General features: G+C 59.3%; 1 protein-coding gene across 1 annotated transcript; it reads right to left on the bottom strand.

Moving 5' to 3' along the window:
- Positions 1-865: 865 nt before the first annotated feature.
- KCNC3 (potassium voltage-gated channel subfamily C member 3) lies at positions 866-15,095 on the bottom strand. The gene is given in 7 exon segments (XM_063657198.1): positions 866-990; positions 2,038-2,097; positions 6,262-6,358; positions 6,360-6,388; positions 6,630-6,821; positions 9,017-10,124; positions 14,223-15,095. Coding segments are annotated over 6 exon segments (2,316 nt in total). The 3' UTR covers positions 866-990; positions 2,038-2,080.
- Between the last annotated feature and the right edge of the window lie 3,203 nt (positions 15,096-18,298).

The raw sequence follows: 18,298 nt of genomic DNA on the forward strand, positions 1-18,298 counted from the left end.
GGGAATGGAGGGGGATAGTTGGGGAATTTCGTGTGCTAGGGCCAGATCATCCCAGGAATTCTGGGATAGGAGGTCTGAGTCCATGCAGCAAGAATAGAGGCGAGCAGGTCCCTGGGGGAAGGGGCGGATGAGAGGGTGAAATTCACCAGAGGAATTCTCCTAAAGGCTGAGGGAGCAGGTCCGAAGCCCGCCCCGCCCTCCCAGCATCTGAGCTCAACTCGGCCCCGCTCTACCACCATCTGAGCTCAACTCCGATTTGGGGGTTGGGTAACTGTTCCTCCTTCCCCTACACTGTTTCTAGTTTCTGGTTTGTTTTCTCCTAATCAACACACAGGGTTGGTTGTCCTCCTGGGGTGAAGGATGGGAAGGCTGGAGACCTTAAAGGCCAGCCCGACCCCCGGGAGGTGCCAGCCCCCTTCCCAGAGTGCCTGCCCCTCAAACCCGCGCATGCGGCCCCTGGCGGCTTATTGCTGAGGTGGACTTGGAGTGGGGGCTCCAGGTTAGGGAAGGCATGCAGTGTGTGGGGGGAGGTGCCCCAAGATGTAACTGGCATAATTTGGACTTATTTACACAAGTTGATGGCAGGGGGATGTCCTATGGCTCGTAGAGACCTGAGAAGGCTTTTTTGGGGGAGGGAAGAGTTGGGACGGGCTGTGGCCCCTCTCTCCATCCTGGGGGCCCAGGTTGGGGGTGAGGGGCTCGGGGGTGTCTGCTGGCATCGTCATCTCGGTTGCATATTATTAATGACTTTTTGATTTTTTTTAAAAAAACCCTTTTCCCCACCCCCCACCCCCAGCTCCTTTGACCTTCTTCCCGGTCACCCCCGAGTCCCCCCACAGGGGGGAGGGGAGCGCTAAAGGATGGAGGGCAGGGTCGGGGGAGCGCGGCGGGCGGCCCGGGGAGAGCCAGGGGGGGTGGCAAGGGGCGCGAGGCGCAGGGACACCCCGCTCAGGCCCGCGATGCTGCTGAGGCTGCGGGATTTCTCGTAACCTGGGGGGTGGGGAGGTGTGCAGACACAGGGGGGAAGCACGAAGATGGGGTGCAGGGAAGGGTCCGACAGAGAGACCCAAGGCAGGGAGAAAGAGACAGAGAGAGAAAGAAACGGAAGGGGAGGACAACAGATACCCAGAGAGACAGAGAAGGCAAGAGAGACAGAGTCAGGCAGACAGAGACACAAAAGGACGGATGACAAGAGACAGAGATGGACAGAGATGGACCAAGGAGATGGAGAGAGAAAGTGAACACATCGGGGAGTCAGTCAACATCGATGAGAAAGGGGGAGACATCGGGGAGGGGGGAGAGACTCCAGATTAGGAGGCAGGTTGGCACCCACCGAGCCTCCCCCGCCCCATTCCCACCACAGTCCACCCCCCTTCCCCCCCTCCATTGGTCCCCTCATCTGAGGCAAAAGGTGGGGGGCAGCAAGGCGGGATGGTGGGCGGCAGGGGCGTGGGGAGGGGCTGGGAGGAATGCATATGGGAGCAGCCAGCGGAGAGGGCAGGGAACGGTGCAGCCGCCGTGGCGGGGCTGGGGGCTGACCTGGTTGTAGGGAAAGAGGGCAGGCAGGGGGTGGGGTCTGCAAGGGGGCTGAGTGGAGCGAAGCTGGCAGTGCCCTTGGGGCATCAGATGAGAACTCCGGGAGCAGTGGGGGTGGGGTGGGGGGGAGGGAGGGAGGCTCCTGCAGAAGATTCTCAGGATGGGGTCGGGGGCGGGGGCGGTGAGGCGGAGGGCTGGGGAGAGGGACATCTTTGAAGGGTCCGGGAAGGCTCCGAGCTTCTGACGGGTGCGGGAAGACTCTCACGGGCATTCACAGCTAATGGGACTCAAGATCCAGCAGCCGTGTGTGTGGTTTCTGCAAAGCCTGGGGCTGCCTGCAGGGTTCTGCACCCCCGCAGAGAGTTCTGTGGCTTTTCCAGGCAACGCTAGGGGAGCTGTCTGGACAAAAGGTGTCTTGGATCGTAGGAGAGAGGGCTTGGGGGGAGATTTGAAGCCCAGTGTCTTGGGGACACCCCTTCCCAGCCATTCCCAATTGCTAACCTGGGGGGAAGGGGCAGGGGGGAACCGAGAGTCTCGCGAGGTCTCAGGCGGTGACAAGAGCTGGGGACAGAAATACACAGAGTCACGGGGGTGAGGAGAGGATGGTCAGCGGAAACCCCCCAACACAGCCTCACTGTTGGGGGGACGGAGAAACGCCGCCGGGATCTCTTCCTCCTCTCTGGTGTTTTCCGCGGGAGGGGAGCAGTGAAATGGGGGGCGGCTGAGACATCAAATATGGAAGGAGCTTCCGGGGTGGCTGGGGAGGGGGAAGGGAGGGGAAAGGATGGGAGGAGGGAGAGTGTGGGGAGGAGTGGGAGCCAGTGATCAGGTGAGGGCAGATGTAGGAGGGAGGAGCAGGGGTGGAGGACAAGCCCGGAGGGAAGGAGGGTCTTGGGAGGACTATAGGGGACAATTAGGGAGGGAAGAAGCCTGGCGCAGTGGCTCAGACCTGTAATCCCAGCACTTTGGGAGGCCAAGGCAAGCAGATCACTTGAGTCCAGGAGTTCGAGACCAGCCTGGCCAACAAAACCCCATCTCTACTAAAAATCCAAAAATTAGCCGGGCGTGGTGGCAGGCACCTGTAATTCCAGCTACTCTGGAGGCTGACGCAGGAGAGTCACTTGAACCTGGGAGGTGGAGGCTTCAGTGAGCCAAGATTGCGCCACTGCACTCCAGCCTGGGCGACAGAGTGAGACCCCATTTCAAAAACAAAAACGAAAGGGTTGGAAAGGGAAGGTTGTGGTAGGAGAGACTCTTGGGGGAAGGAGCATGGGGGGCAATAGGCCAAAGGGGTCTTGTGGGAGGGGGGGTTGTGGGGCTGAAGGACAGCAAGGAAAAGGCTTGGGGAGGGCTGGAAGGGGAAGGATCCAGGGCACCAGGGGTAGAGGCTTCAGCCAACGCCATCAGCTCCAGCCATGATTTGAGTTCAATGAATGGATTTTGGCATCATAGGCAAGAGAAGCAGGAACCTCCCCCACCCAGCCACCCCCACCCCAATCCTCCCTCACCCATAGGCCCACACCCTCCCCACACCCTCTCCCCCTCAATCCCATAGGGGCCCCTCTAGACCTGGGGGTGGGGAACAAAGGGAGGTAAAGGACTGGGAGTGGGTGCAAGCAGGGGGAGGAGTTAGATAGGAGCAGGGAGGGGAGCGGTGGGGTGATGAGATGGAAATGGACAATGACGGGGGTGGGGTTGCAAAAAGGAGAGGTGGGGGGGATGGAACAAGAGGAGCCAGACAGTCCCCCCTCTGGACTAGGAGCCCGGAAGCCTGGGGTCTCGGCCCTTGTGCTCTGTGGCCTGGGGTGGTGGGTTGGTCATGGCCTTCCCTGAGCGTCTGTGAAACACAGGGGTTTAGGTGAGGCCATTCCTGGAGGCCCCCCAGGTTCCCCTATGGCATCTCCTTAGGCTGTGGACAGGGATCCTTTAGGATGTGTCTCTGCATTTCTAAAGAAGATTCTATAGACGGTTGTTGAATGAATGCGTGATGGATCACATACCTTCAGGTGGCTTCCCTTCACGTTTAAGATAAAGTCCCGCCTCCTCACCATGGCCGAAAACCCGTCCTGATCTTTCTCCCTGGACTCCAGCAGCCCTCTCCCCTTGGCCACTGGGATCAGCCTCACTGTGCTCCTTGCTGTCCCTTGAACAAGCCAAGCTCATCCTCCACCCCCTCCCTCAGGGAAGCTCAGGGCCTGTGCACTTGCTGTTTCTTCTGCCTGCCTGGCCCTTTTCACCCTCCAGGTTCTGTGTCACCTCCTCAAAAAGTCCTTTGCAGAACTCTTTTTCTTCCCCAGAGACAGGGTCTTACTCTGTCCCCCCAGGCTGGAGCACCATGGCACAATCATGGCTCACTGCAGCCTCCCAGACTCCTGGGCTCAGACAGTCCTCCCACCTCAGCCTCCCAAGTAGCTGGGTCTACAGGCATGCACCACCACACCTAAGTTTTTTGTTTTTGAGAAAATGGTCTTGCTCTGTTGCCCAGGCTGGTCTCAAATTCCTAGGCTCAAATGATACTCCCATCTTGGCCTCCCAAAGTGCTGGGGTTATAGGCGGCAGCCACTGTGCCCAGCCAGACCTCTTTTAACTGAAGTGGCCAGAGTAATAGTCTTGTTCTTTTATCTTTATCTTAATTGCTTCTTTTCTTCTCTTCTCTTTTTTTCTTTTTTTTTTTTTTTTTTTGAGAGGGAGTCTCACTCTGTTTGTAGCCTGGGCTGGAGTGCAGTGGCGTGATCTTGGTTCACCGCAACCTCCACCTCCCTGGTTCAAGTGATTCTCCTACCTCAGCCTCCCAAGTAGCTGGGACTACAGGTGCCCACCACCACGCCCAGCTAATTTTTGTATTTTTAAGTAGAGATGGGGTTTCACCATGTTGGCCAGGCTGGTCTCGAACTCCTGACCTCAAGTGATCCACTGTCCTCAGCCTCCCAAAGTGTTGGGATTACAGATGTGAGCCACCCCGCCCGGCCTTAATTGCTTATTTTCTGCTTCTTCCTATGAGGGGCTGGAAACTTTTCCTGTAAAAGGCCAGATAGTAAATCTCTTTGGCTATAGGGCTGTATAGTCTCTGTCCCAATTATTCCACTCTGCTGTTGTAGCTTAACATGGTTGTGTTCCAATAAAGCTTTGTTTACAAAAACAGATGCTGAAAGATCAGGCGCTCAGGCTGGAGTTAGTTTGCTGACCCCTTACAATCTAGAGATTGTAAACCATGATGGCAGATTCACGCTTTGTTTTATCCCAAATCTGTAGTGCCTGCAACTGTGTTCTCAAGAATCAGTTGTAGCCATGGGTGGTGGCTCATGCCTGTAATCTTAGCACTCTGGGAGGCCAAGGCAGGAGGATTGCTTGAGCCCAGGAGTTCAAGACCAACCTGGCCAACATAGCGAGACCCCATCGCTTGAATCCAGGAGGCAGAGGTTGCAGTGAGCCAAGATTGCACCATTGCACTCCAGCCCAGAGGTGACATAGCAAGACGGTCTCAAAAAAAAAAAAAAAAAAAAAGAATCAGTTGCTGAAACAGTGAATGAATGGATTGAATACATGAATGAAAGGAGCTAGGAGTTGGCTCGGATTGTTACAAGGATTAAAGAATATATGTTAAATTCCTAGCATGTGGTAAGTACTTGGTGATATTTGCTGAATGATTCATCTACTAAATAGCACCACACTCTTATCTCCCTCACTTCTGCATGGCCGGCAGCCCCCAGCCTGTCCCTTCTGATCCCTGACCCCTGACTCTCTCGGCCTCGTCCCTTCCTCTCCATCCTCACAGCCCTGGCCCCAGCTCAGGCTTCCACCTGTCACCTCAGCCTCCTCTCCAGCCTGCTAACTTCCAGCCTCCCACCTCTAGTCCATCCTCACAAGACCCCAGAGCTGCCCCTCCCAGCTCACCTGCCTCCTCCCCAGGCCCCTAGACAAGGCTGCAGCCTCTCAGCCTGGTACCTGCCTCATATCTACCTGAGAATCCTGCCTCCACAGTCTAGTCTCCTAAGCTCTGTCCCGCGGTTCCCTCCAACCATTCCTGTCGATGGGATTTCTTCCTCTGCATGTGGTCAGAACTCCTGCTCAACCTTAAGGCCCCACTGCAGATATCAAGTCTTCCCTGATGCCCGGCCCCGCCCCCTGGGAGTTTCTAGTGTTCCTCTTACTGTCTGTGCTCCCTCCATTTTAGCATACATCGCCTCAAACCGTGACTTTCTAGGTCCGTGTCGGCCTCCTGCTCCAAAGTGGAAGCTCCTGGGGGCATGGTTTTTGTTCATGGTTGAACTCCCCATGCCCAGTACCTGGGATGCGTGGGTGCTGTCTAAGTGCTGGCTGAATTCACAGGGGCATGGACGGATGGCTGAGCCTTTCTCTCCCCATTCTGCACCCAGAAGTGTTCTGGATATGCCCTCCGTTTTTCTGATTGAATTTTTTTAAAAAAACCCTAGGACCAAGGAGGGAGGCAGAGATGTTGATGGGGGCGAGGATGGGGTCGGTCGTGAGGGCAGGTGCAGTGTGGGAGGCAGGGTTGGGTTAGTTCGGGGGTTAGTGAGGAGCAGGTGAGTCCTGGGTAGGTGGGTGTGGGGTCAGTGTCAGGAGCTGGGGGTTAACTGGGTGCAGCTGCCTGCAGTGAGGGGGCCGGAGTCTCGGTCAGTGGGGGCTGCATGTTCTCAGAAGGGTTAGTCAGGCAGGAGTGGGGAGTCTGGGGGTCCGGGGGGTCAGAGGGTGGGGGCTACTTACCCCGGGGGGAGGGGGTTCGTCCACTAGGGGGATATCCAGGCCGCGGCGTTGGCGTTGAGGTCGGGCAAGAAGCTTGGGGGGCCTGGCTTATGCCAGTCTTGGGGGGGCAGTGGGGGAGCACCAGTGGCTGGGGGTGGGGGAAGAGGCCAGAGGGTTGGGGGGAATGGACATGGAATAAAGACAGGTGAAGGGTCAGTGGTGAGGAAACTTGGGGCGGGGGTACAGGGAAGATCTGGGAGGGAGGCAGTTCGGGGCCAAGGGAAGGGGGAAGGGAAGTCCAGCGCCTCCTCCCCCATCCCCCTCTCCTCCCTCCCCTGGGCAGGGGAGAGAGAGGGAGGGTCCCAGGGGGTCAGTGGGGGGCACCTCACCTTTTCGGATGGAGCCATCAGGGGAAGGAGCATAGTCGGTGAGGAGGAAGCAGGCTCGGTCCCGGCTGTAGCGGCCACGGCTTCCAGGCGTGATGGGGCTCTTGTCTTCCGGGGACATGGCGGGCTGGTCAATGGCTGGGCAGTCCTCGTGGGCAAGCGCAGCTGCTGCCGGATCCCCATTGGGGCGAGGATCTGCATCCCAAGGGGGTCAGACAGAGAGATAAAGGGGAGGGTGAGGTGCGGTGAACACATGGTATGGTGAGATGTCTGTGAGGAGCAGATGCTGGGAGGGTCAGCGGATGTTTGGCACTGGAAGTGGAGATTCAAGGGCAGGGTGATGGGAAGGAGTGGCCAGGAGAGTGGCAGGGGGCACAGCTGGGAGAGTGTATCAAGGGGGCATGGCTGGGGGGTGATCATGGGGGGGGGTGTTGAGTGCTGGGAAGGGCGACTGCAGTTGGGAAGGGTGGTCTGGACAGGGAGTTGGACAGATTGTGGTGGTGCAGGGAGGTGTTGAGAGCTGGGATGGTGCCAGGTGTGGGGTGCCAGGAAGGGCAGGACTGGGGTGGGATGCTGTTTAAAGATATGGTCTGGAGCTGGCCACAGTGGCTCATGCCTATAATCCCAGCACTTTGTGAGGCTGAGGGGGGAGAATTGCTTGAGGCCATGAGTTTGAGGCCAGCCCTGGCAACATAGCAAAACTCCATCTCTACAAAAAATAGAAAAATTAGCTGGGTATAGTAGTACACGCCTATAGTCCCAGCTACTCTGGAGGCTGAGGCAGGAGGATCACTTGAACCTGGGAGGTCAGCCTGCAGTGAGCCATAATAGTTTCACTGCTTCAGCCTGGGTGATAGAATGAGACACTGTCTCCAAAACAGATAAAAGGTAAAAGATGCCAGGTGTGGTGGCTTACGCCTGTAATCCTAGCACTTTGGGAGGCTGAGGTGGGTAGATCACTTAAGGTCAGGAGTTCGAGACCAGCCTGGCCAACATGGTGAAACCCCATCTCTACTAAAAATACAAAAATTAGCTGGGCATGGTGGTGGGCGCCTGTATTCCCAGCTACTCCGGAGGCTGAGGTAGGTGAATCACTTGAACCTGGGAGGCGGAGGTTGCCGTGAGCCAAGATATTGCCACTGCACTCCAGCCTGGGAGACAGGGTGAGACTCCATCTTGGAATAAGAAAAAAAAAAGAGAGAGAGAGAGATGGTTGTGGATGAAGCAAGCCGGGTGTTGGGGAGAAGGTGAGGCAGTGTTGCGGGGTGGTTGGCTGGAGCGAACTTCGGGGGGCTTGGCTGGGGTAGGGGTAGGGGGTGGAGGGATGGCTGGAGAGGATGTGGCAGGCTAGGAAGTGGCTGTTCAGGGAGGAGTGCTGGACTCTGGGAAGGGCACCAAGGGGAAGGGCTGGGTTAGGTGAGAGATGGGAGGTGGCACGTGGGGGTCCCCTAGGCTCTGACTCCAGCTATTTTTAATTGGTGTGAAACTGGGTCAGCGGCTGAGGGAGCAAGATAGGGGCCAGGTGGCCCAGCTCCCTTTCTTGACCTACTTAAGGTGGGGCGGTGCCGGGGGGCGGGGGCACCAGCCTCTCCTTCCTCCCAGACTCCCAAGCCACTGCCTCTGAGGCATAGACACCCCCTGGGGGAGGAACACACACAGAAGCACAGGTAACTTTCTTCTCCCTCCTCTCTCTCGCTCATCTCTTCCTCTGAGCAGCACCTCTCTGGATCTCTCTCCGAGACCCTCCCAGGCTGCCCGCAGCAAAGCCGACTGACCAGGCCCTGGTTTCCATCCTGCCCTGGGGGCTCTGCCCTGGCCTAACTCTCCGTTTTGAAGTCTGTCTGCCTCTTGGGCTCGCTGTCATTAGAACCCAAACTCTCTGCCGCTGACCGCCCCCACCTCCGCCCAAAATCTACATCCCATCTCTCTCTGGTCTCCATGACAATCTCTCGGTTTCTGACTCCCCGCCTCAGACCCTGTCGGCTTCAGTCTCTCTTCCCTCAGGGCTGTCTCCCGGATGCTCAGATGCTGCTACGTTCCCTGGGGTTCTGCCTCGGGTCTGCCTGTGATTTGTGTGAGACCCTTTCTGTGTGTCTCTGAGCCCCACTCTCCTCCGGGTCCCTCTCTCTGCACAGCTGATGACACTGCCTCTGCCTCGCCAGCCCCTCTGAATACCCTGCAAATCTGTTTCTCCCCAAAACTCTTTCCCATGAAACCTATGTCTCTGTGTGATTATCTGTGCCTCCTTCTTCGCCTGAGCTCCTGCTGTTGGTTTTTTTCTCTCACCTCTTCGACGCCGACCACCCCAGGCTCTCTGAACCCCGGCAGCTACCTCCCCAGTCCTCCCCAGGTCTCCACCTGTGCCCCTGGCCCCTGATGCCCAGGCTCACCTGCCCGGTTGATCTCAATCACCTCCTCCTGAGCCAACGGGCAAGGCTCACCGGGGGCCGGCAGAGGAGGCAGCCCCATGATCCCCAGCCCACCCGCTCCCCCCCTGAGCAGCCCGGGGTGCGTGTGGGGCCCCGCTGGGTAGGCCCCAGCCACAGTCACCCCCAAGGAGGGTGGGGTGATGGGTGGTGGTGGGCTGATGCCCCCGCTGCCGTGGTGCGGGTGGGGCGGGGGTGGCGGGGGTGGGTCAGGCTTGCAGTAGTTGGGCGAGCCCGGTTGCGGGGGCCGGGGGATGTGTTTGTTCTTCTTCTTGGGCAGCTTCTGCTTGGCCATGGCCAGCGAATAGTACATGCCAAAGTTGTTGACAATGACGGGCACGGGCATGGCGATGGTCAGCACCCCCGCCAGGGCACAAAGCGCCCCGACCAGCATCCCCGACCACGTCTTGGGGTACATGTCTCCATAGCCCAGGGTCGTCATGGTGACCACGGCCCACCAGAAGCCAATGGGGATGTTCTTGAAGTAGGTGTGGTTGGAGCCCAGGATGTCATCGGGGTCGGCGCCAATGCGCTCAGCGTAGTAAATCATGGTGGCGAAGATGAGCACCCCCAGGGCCAGGAAGATGATGAGCAGCAGGAATTCGTTGGTGCTGGCGCGGAGTGTGTGTCCCAGCACGCGCAGCCCCACGAAGTGCCGGGTCAGCTTGAAGATGCGCAGGATGCGGACGAAGCGGACCACCCGCAGGAAGCCCAGCACGTCTTTGGCGGCCTTGGAGCTGAGGCCCGAGAGGCCCACCTCGAGATAGAAGGGCAGGATGGCCACACAGTCAATGATGTTGAGGCTGCTTTTAAGAAACTCCACCTTGTCTGGGCAGAAGGTGATGCGCATGAGGAACTCGAAGGTGAACCAGACCACGCACACCCCCTCCACGTAGGTCAGGAAGGGCTCCGTCTCCACCTCCACGTTGGTGATGTTCTCCGGAGGCGCCCCGGGGATCGGGGAGGCCTGGGTCACCGTCTTGTTGCTGATATGGATGAAGCCCTCGTGGGTTTCCAGGCAGAAGGTGGTGATGGAGATGAGGATGAAGAAGAGGGAGGCGAAGGCCACATACTGCAGGGCAGGGAGGGAGAGAGAGGGGGAGAGGTGACCTAGGCATCGGGTTGGCCATAAAATCCAGAAGACCCTTCCAGTGCCCCCTTCCCCAGCCTCTTGGGCCCAAACTCTGGGCAAAATCCAGGTGTCTCAGCCCCATGGCTCCATCACTTCCAGAATCCCGTTCTCCCCTCTAAAGCTAGCAAAAGGGGAGAGAAAGGAACAGAGGCAGTTGGAGAAGAGCTGGCCCCAGCAGACGCAGCAGATGGGCAGCTTCTTTCCTTGGAAACATTTCTGGCCCCTTGCTGTTTCCTAGACCACCTCCCCCCACCCTCCTGTTCCCTGTGTCCTATTTCAGGGCTCCTCAGCAGGGTCCACAGGTTCTGCTGTGGGAAGGGAGCCACCGGACCTAAGATCACACATCCTGTGTGTCTTGGAGGCTTTAGGGCTCAGCTTGGAGCTGAGCAGAGGGGAAGGGGAAAAGGTGGGCAGGGAGGCAGAATCATGAGGTGGTTAAGAGTCAGACAGCCTAGGTATGAATCTGGCTTTTAACCTGTCAAAATTGGGCAAGGAGATTGAGCTTTCTGAACCAGAAGTTTGTAGTGGAATTGTTGTGAGGATTAAATTAGATGAGCATACAAAGGACTTGGCTCCAAACACAGTGCTTGGAGCAGTGCCTGGAACACAGTAAGAAGACCTGAGCTGTTGTTAGGGTATGCAGGCAGCAGTTAGTTGGGGGGCAAGGTCAAGGCCTCACCCAGAGAGGACAGGGCAGTGGTGGTGCCACAGAGGGGAGCTGGGGGTCAGGGCCCTTAAGGGAGGAGGGGTTGAAGGGTTAAGCCTGCAAAAATGGAAGAGGAGATAAAAGAGGAGAGTCAGGCAGGGTTTAGGGCCCTGCAGAGGAAGGAAGAGTCACTGGCCTGGACGCTGTGGGAGAAGGCAGAGCCAGGGCCAAAGAGAAGTTAGGGCATTTGCCAAAGGGGCAGAGGATGAAGGGTGAAGGGTCCTGAGCCATTTCAAGATGGGGATAACCAGAGTCCTGCCACACAGTGATGTGAGTTTTGATGAAGGCCTAGAAGAGGAGGGAGTGGGGTCAGGGTCTTGGAAAAGGAAAGCAATGGGCCAGGCCCCTAGAGATGTCATGGGCTTTATCAGATATGCAGAAGGGTGGGAGGGGAGAGGAGTGCATTGGCGAGGGAAGGAAGACAGGTGTTATAGTAAAGAGAGGGTTTTAATCCTGTGGGTAGTGGAGGAGGGAGGCCATGGGGAGTTTTGCTACTAATCAGGGGCGCAGAGCACGGGGAGGCCACTGTCGGACCACAGAGAGGACCTTGGACTTTGGGGTGGGCCAAGGGCCAGCGCTGTCCCTCTGTGCACCCCCCTTCCTCCACAGGGGTTGGGCTCTGGGCTTGACTTCACTGAGGTGCAGAGCTGGAAGTAGGGGGTGGAGAGTTTCAGGGCCACAGAGAGGACCCTGGAAGTTGGGGTGGGCTGGGGGCTGGCGCAGGTCCTCTCTGAACTCCCCCCACCCCCACCTTCGCTTCTCTGCAGTGGTTTGAGGCCAGAGGCCTTCGCAGAGCGCATGCCTGGTTCCCCGCCCCCTCCGAGCCGGGCTCGCGGCTCTAGCTGCGGCACCGCAGTGGGGGCGGGCCAGCCGGGCCGGGGGGCGGGGCGCACGGCGGCCAGTACCGCGGACAGCTCCCCCGCCGCAGTGCGCAGCCGCAGCGGCTCGGGGCCGTCTTAACCCCTTCCGGGCCGGAGCCTAGTATTCAACGCGCAGCCGCAGTGTTGCTGCTTTCCGGCGGGAGGCCAAGGGCCAAGAGTCTAATTAACTCCTTCCCTCCCAGGGCACAGGGAAAGGTGGGCACCCGCCGCAGTGCGCAGCTGCAGAGGCTGGACGGCGTCGGGCTGGTTTAACCCCTTACTCCAGGGTGTGTCAAAAGCAGAAGGGGTAGGAGGACATGGAGACTCTGTAAGACGGAAAGGAGTGATTACGAGGAAGGGGGCGGGGGCAGGGGGCTGTAGGGTCGGACCCTCCACTTTGCTTTGGCCTCAGCTCCCAACTCTCTCAAGCCATCTCACTGGGAGGCTGGAAAGGGCTCGGCACACCTTGGACACCCAAAACACACTGGCGGAGTAAATGAGTATCTCCCGTAGCTGTCCCGAACACCTAGCCTGACCATCACAGAAGAACTCTAACTTCATCCCGCCCCTCACCTCAGCACCCTTCAATGGGGTCACAGGAGAGAAGGGCGCCCCAGGCCATGGGGAAAGGAGCCGCTCAGTGTCTTGAGGGGGCATCTAGGGCCATGTCCCCTCCGCACCTCCTCTTCCCCACCTCCCCCCATCCAACCCCAAATCTCGCCAACTCAGCGCTTTCTGGGGACCAAACTTTATGCGGTGGTTCCAGGCGCCCCCCCGCTCCCTCCCCCGGCGCGAATGCGGCACTGCGGCTCCGCGTCCTCACCGGCTCAGGACGCGGCACGGTGGGGGGAGGGGGCCGAGACCTGCTCCTCTGGGTGTTTGGGTCCCCAGGAGCCCAGGAGGGGGTCCTGGGATCGCTCTTATTTCCCCCATTTCCAATTGCCCCCATTTTGCACTGCCCCCCTTTTCCACCACATTCTCCCTCCGGGGTCCCCGGGACAGGGAGGAAGTTAGTAGGAGGAAAAGGTTCAGGAGAGAACCCAGGGGGAGGGTAGTCATTTAGCCTAGGAAGTTATGGATGCTTGAGGAAAGTTTTCTGGGAGCGATGGAGAGAGCTTTGGGGGAAAATCTGGAATTTGGAGAGAGAGAAGGCTCTTTGGTTCACTTTGATGGAGGAGGACAGACTGAGGGGCTAGTTCTGGGTTTTGCACAGGGGGGGTTCGAGAAAGGAAGAGGGCAGATGGAAGGAATCCCAGGGCAAGGTAGAAAGAATTGTAAGTTATTTTGAGATGAAAGTTTTAGGGCTGATGACTTCAGGGGCATCCCAGGGTTTGAGGTTAGAAAAAGTTCTAGAGCCCGAGGGAAAGTCACTTAGACTAGGAAAGGGGCTGTGGGGGCTTTGGATGCGGGGAGTCCCAGGGATAGAGAGTGCACTGTGCAGTTAAAATGATGGAGGAGGAAGAACAATTCTGGAGGACATGTGAGGGTTCTGGAGAGGAAAGGCATATGATGGGGGCATGGGATGCTTCTGGAGACACTGAGGAGGAGTGTGAAAGGCTTGGGGGAAGTCTGGAGCTTTATGGGGAAAGTCCTTGGGATGGGAGTTGGCGTGGAGGTTGAAGAGTGTTGAACACAGAGTGAACACAGAGGGGGCCTGGAGGTTCCAGCGGAGAAGATGCCCCAAGACTCAGTATTGCAGTGAGGGGGAGGTGAAAATGTCCAGGCAAGAAGAAGTGGAGGTTCAGAGGGGTCCAGAAGGCTGTGAGGTTGGGGTGGGGGAGTTTTCTGAGACTTTGAGAGCAGAAGATACTGCAGGAAGGGGGTGGAAAAAATAATCAGGAGATTCAAACTTGGAGAGAGAGGTCTTCTGGGAGAGGGGCCACGGGGTGAATCAGGGAGGTGCTGGGAGAAACTGAGAGTTGAATAGGGGGCCCCAGAGAGTCTGGAGAAGGCAGGGAAAGTGGGGGACAGGGCTCACAGGGCCTAGGAGAATTTGAGGGCTGAAAAGGGATGTCTTGTGAGGGGCTGGGGAAGGTCCAAGAAACCAAGGGCTGGACGGTGACCAAGGGTAGTGAGAAGAGATTTGGAGGGGCCCAGGAGACCTGAGGGTTAGGGAGGGTCTCAGAGGAGCCCAGGAAAGGCGGGGACCGGGTTGTTCAGAGAAGTACGGGAGATTCACGGTCTGGAGGAAGTGTCTAAGGGTCTAGGGTGGCCTTGACGGGGGAGGGGGAACTTTGGAGGGGTCTGGAAGAGCCTGAAGGTTGGAGATCCGTCTTTGGAGGATCTGGGGGATGGCTGCGAGAGGGGGGTGTGTTCGGAGGAGCCCAGGAGACTCAGGATTGGGGAAGAGGCTTCTAGGAGACTGAGAAGCCTAGAGGGACCCGGAGGGGTGGAGCTGGGGCTCTCCTGGGAGACTGGGGGCGCCTGGAGAGGCGGGGGTGGGGTGGATGGGGGCCCCAAAAGCGCGCTCACCCTGGCAGCCCGCGACGAGTAGGGGTCCTCGAAGAGCGCCCACACGCGGGGCTGCCAGCGGCGCCACCACGTGCCGCCCGCGCCGCCCGCGCCCCCTGGCGGCCCCCCGGCGCCGCCGCCCGCGTCCTGGAAGCAGAGGCGCTTGAGCTCGCCGCCCGCTCCGTCCAGGCCGCCGCCGCCGCCCGCGCCCGCCTCGTCGTCCAGGCCTCCGTCGTGGGCGCCTGCGGCGTTGGCGGCGTTGGCGGCGCCCGCGGGGTCGGGCGCCTCGAAGGAGTCGAGCGCCTCCTCAGCGTCGCGATGCTGCCGGTAGGTCATCCAGCAGCAGGCCTCCACGTCGGTCTCGTCGATGCCCCAGAAGCCGAGCTCCTCCTCAAACAGAGGCCCGCACACGTCGGCCGGGCAGTGCAGCTTGCCGGTGCGGTAGTAGTTGAGCACGTACGCGAAGACTCCCGGGTGCCGGTCAAAGAAGAACTCGTCGGCGCCCGGGTCGTAGTCGAAGCGTGCCGCCGCCTCGGGCTCCGTCAGGCCGGCCAGCCGCGTCCCCGGCAGGGTGCGCAGCGTCGAGCGGTACGTCTCATGGCGCACGCCGCCCACGTTGATCACGATCTTGCCGCTGTCGCCACCGCCGCCGCCGTGCCGCCCCATGGCCGCCGCCGGCAGCCCGGGGCATGGCTCGGCGCGCCGGCCCCCGGGCCCGCGGGGTGCCGGGGGGCCCGCCGGGGACGCGGCGGGGCCGGGCTGCGCAGGCTGCTGCTGCTGCGGCGGCAGCGGTGGCGGCGGCGGGGACTCGGGCGGCTGCGGCGGTGGCGCCGGCTGCTGCTTGCTGGCCCCCTGGCGCCCGCGGAAGGACGAGACGCAGACTGAGCTCAGCATTGGACGGGGGGCGGGGCGGGAGGGGCGGGGACGCAGGGGGGCGGGGACGCAGGGGCAGAGACCGACGGGATTGGGTGGGAGGAGGAGCGAGGTAGCGGGGGCGAGGCTTAGGGGAGAAGAACCAAACTGATTGGCCTGGGGGAGGTGGGGCGGGGCTGTGGCCAGGAGGAGTGGGGCGGGCACTCCAACGCGACCCAGCTGGACGAGGCGGGGCCGCCAATGAGACGCAGCGATTGGCTCTTTCTAAGAGAGCAGGGCGGAGGGGCGGGGCGTCAAAGGAGGCGGGACCAGTTACTACTAATTGTGTTCGGCAGCACTGGTAGCCAGGGGAAGACGGGGCTAGATACGAGAGAGAGACTTTACTGAACTGAAAAAAGTGCGGGCGGGGTAGAGGGAGGAGGGGACACGTCCAAGCTATTTAAAGAAGCCCGACTGGCCTGGAGGGGCGGGGCCACCATGAGAGAGGCCGTCCTGATTGGGCTGAGAAAGGGGCGGAGAGAAACAAAAGAGATCGCACGCCCTCACCTAAAACACCGCTAGGCAGGACCTGGCGGGGAGGAGCATTGCTTGGAAGAGACAGGGCCGCAGAAAGTAGAAACAGTTCAGATGAGACTGCACTGGGGCGGGAACTAGAGATGGAGGACTTTCCCGCGCAAGGGTAACAGGCTGGACTGAAAGGGGACACGGGAAGAACAAAGACTTAGACTCGGTGAGAAGGCGTGGAGACTTGAGAGAGGCCCGGAAACCCGAGAGAGTCTGGATAGGCCTAAGGGAGGGGGGACCAAAAAGGGGGCGGGGCTGAGGCTCCAAGGTGGGCCTGGTTAGTCGGGGCTGGGCCCGGAGAATGAGTGTCCGGCTGGATGAGTGGTACTGAGGAGGGTGAGTGGGGTCGACAAATAGAAAACGTCTTGAGGCAGGGCGCAGTGGCTCACGACTGTAATGCCAGCACTTTGCGAGGCTGAGGTGGGTGGATCATTTGAGGTCAGGAGTTCGAGACCAGCCTGGCCAAAATGGTGAAACCCCGCCTCTACTAAAAATACAAAAATTAGTCGGGCGTGGTGGTGGGTGCCTGTAGTCCCAGCTACTCGGGAGGTTGAGGCAGGAGAATCGCTTGAATCTGGGAAGCAGAGGTTGCAATGAGTCGAGATCGCACCACTCCACTCCAGCCTGGGCGACAGAGCGAGACTCTGTGTCAAAAAATAAATAAATAAATAAATAAAAGAAAAAACGTCTTGAATGGGCGGTAGGAAAGAGAGACTAAGGGAGGAGCGGGGCTGTGAGGGGCTTGAAAGCAACCAGGGTAGGCGAGGGCAGGGCAGGGCTAAGGGAGGGTAGAGGAACGGGAGAGGTGGGTCCCAGGGGAACAATGAGAATACAAAGAGTACAAAGCTACTGGGCTGGATGGAGGGGAGGGACCTGGAACGGGGAGTCTTGGGGATCAGAAGACCTGGGAGAGGGCACTGCCTAAAGGTCACAGGGTCCTCAAAGGGCGAGGCGAGAACTTCTAACGAAGGCTACACCGCGGCGGACTGCAGATTGGAGGACCGAGGGTAGATGAGGACTGGTGAGGAGAGGGCACGCAAGGAGGCAGAGAGGACGGGAGAGGGGAGAGTCCAAAGCGCCAGGAAGCACCGTCAAGGCCGAGGCAACAGGCAGGACTGATAAAAAAACGGGGTGGGCTAGGTCGGGTTCTGGGGAAGAATGTAGAGTGAGGGGCGGGGCCAGAAAAAAGGGACCGCCTCGGAGCGGGCCGTCCCCGCCCCCTGGGCGGTCCTAGGCTCCGAGAGGCAGAGCGCAGGCTCAGGGGGCTGGGGCGGGGCCAGCGGCTGTGGCTGGGGCTGCGGAGGGAGGAGGCGGTGCCTGCGGGAGCGAAGGGGGCGGGTCAGGGGGCTGCCGGCGCCCTCCGGCCGCACAGTTTCTGGCCCGCCGCTTCCTGCTGCAGGTGCGGCGGCTGGTTCATATCGCCTCCCTACCCCATCCCATCCCCCGCTCCCGTTTCTGGGTTTCTTGGCGTCTCTTTCTCCCTTGAGTATTTGTGCCGCCGTCTCTGTTCCCACCCCTCTGAGTCTCCGACCCCTCGTTTGTAAATCTGCCCTCCTGGGTCTCTGATTCTGTCCCCCTCCTTCTGAGTCTTTGCTCCTCTTCTCTCTAGGCCTCAGTCTCTCCTCCCCGGTGTCTCAGTCCCCGCCCCCACCTCAGCTCCCCCGAGTCTCTTTCTCTTGGTTTCTGTACCATTTTATCAGGGGTGTGCCTCTCTGTCTGGGGCTCTGTACCCCACTCCCTGGGTCTTGTGTCCCTGTCGTCTACTCCCTCCCCGCAACCCGCTCTGTCCTGCCTCCTCTCTGGGTCTCTGCCCTTTCATCTGAGTCTGTCTCCTCCTTGCTCTCTGACAACCTCTTTCCCCTCCCCCTTCTTCTCCCCCTTCTTCTCCCCATCTCTGGTGTATTTCCCCCTCTTCCGTCTCTTTCCCTCCTCTGTCTCTGCTCTTTCTCTTGCTGGCTCTCTGTTCTTCTCTCTCTCCCTCTAAGTTTCTGCCTCTTCACTTTCTCTATGTCCCCTCCCTGGGTCTCTATTCCTCCTATGTTTCACCTTCTTCTGGGTCTCTCTCTTTCTAGGTCTCTGTCTCCACTTCCTGGGGACCCTGTCCCCCTCTCTCTGGGTCTCCGTTCCTTTCTCTCAGACCCCCTATCACCCTTTCTAACCCCCATCCTGGCTGGGACTGCGTCACTGCAGAGAGAGTTGCAGAAGTGGCGCCTGTCCTGCAGCCCAGGAAGGTCGTTGCCCTCACTCCCCAGACCCAGGGCTCTCCATTGCACCCAATCCATCATGGCCTTCAGCTTCTGATGGAATCCAAGAGGGCACAGAAAAGACATAGGTACTTCCTACCCCTTCCCCGAATTCTGGTGCACCCCCAGGCAAAAGCAGCGAATCCTGAGGTGAGGCACTGGGCTGGGGCTGGATGAGGCTCCTGGGCAATTGGGGGTGGGGTGGTGGAGGCAGGAGCAAGGGCTGGGTAGGCACTATGGGCTAGGTAAGGACCTCGGTCAGCCATCCTCCTCCACACACCCCCCGCAACCCTGCTTTTCCCTTCTGCTTTTGACAGCAGCCAGGCACAGTATCAAGTGGCTAAATCAGCGTTTTTTTGCAGAGGTCAGAAGTGTGGGAGAAGGTGGGGGCTGTGAGGAAAGGGGCTGGAAGAAGGA

This window comes from Pongo pygmaeus, chromosome 20 (assembly GCF_028885625.2).
Source record: "Pongo pygmaeus isolate AG05252 chromosome 20, NHGRI_mPonPyg2-v2.0_pri, whole genome shotgun sequence".
NCBI classification, from domain to species: Eukaryota; Metazoa; Chordata; class Mammalia; order Primates; family Hominidae; genus Pongo; species Pongo pygmaeus.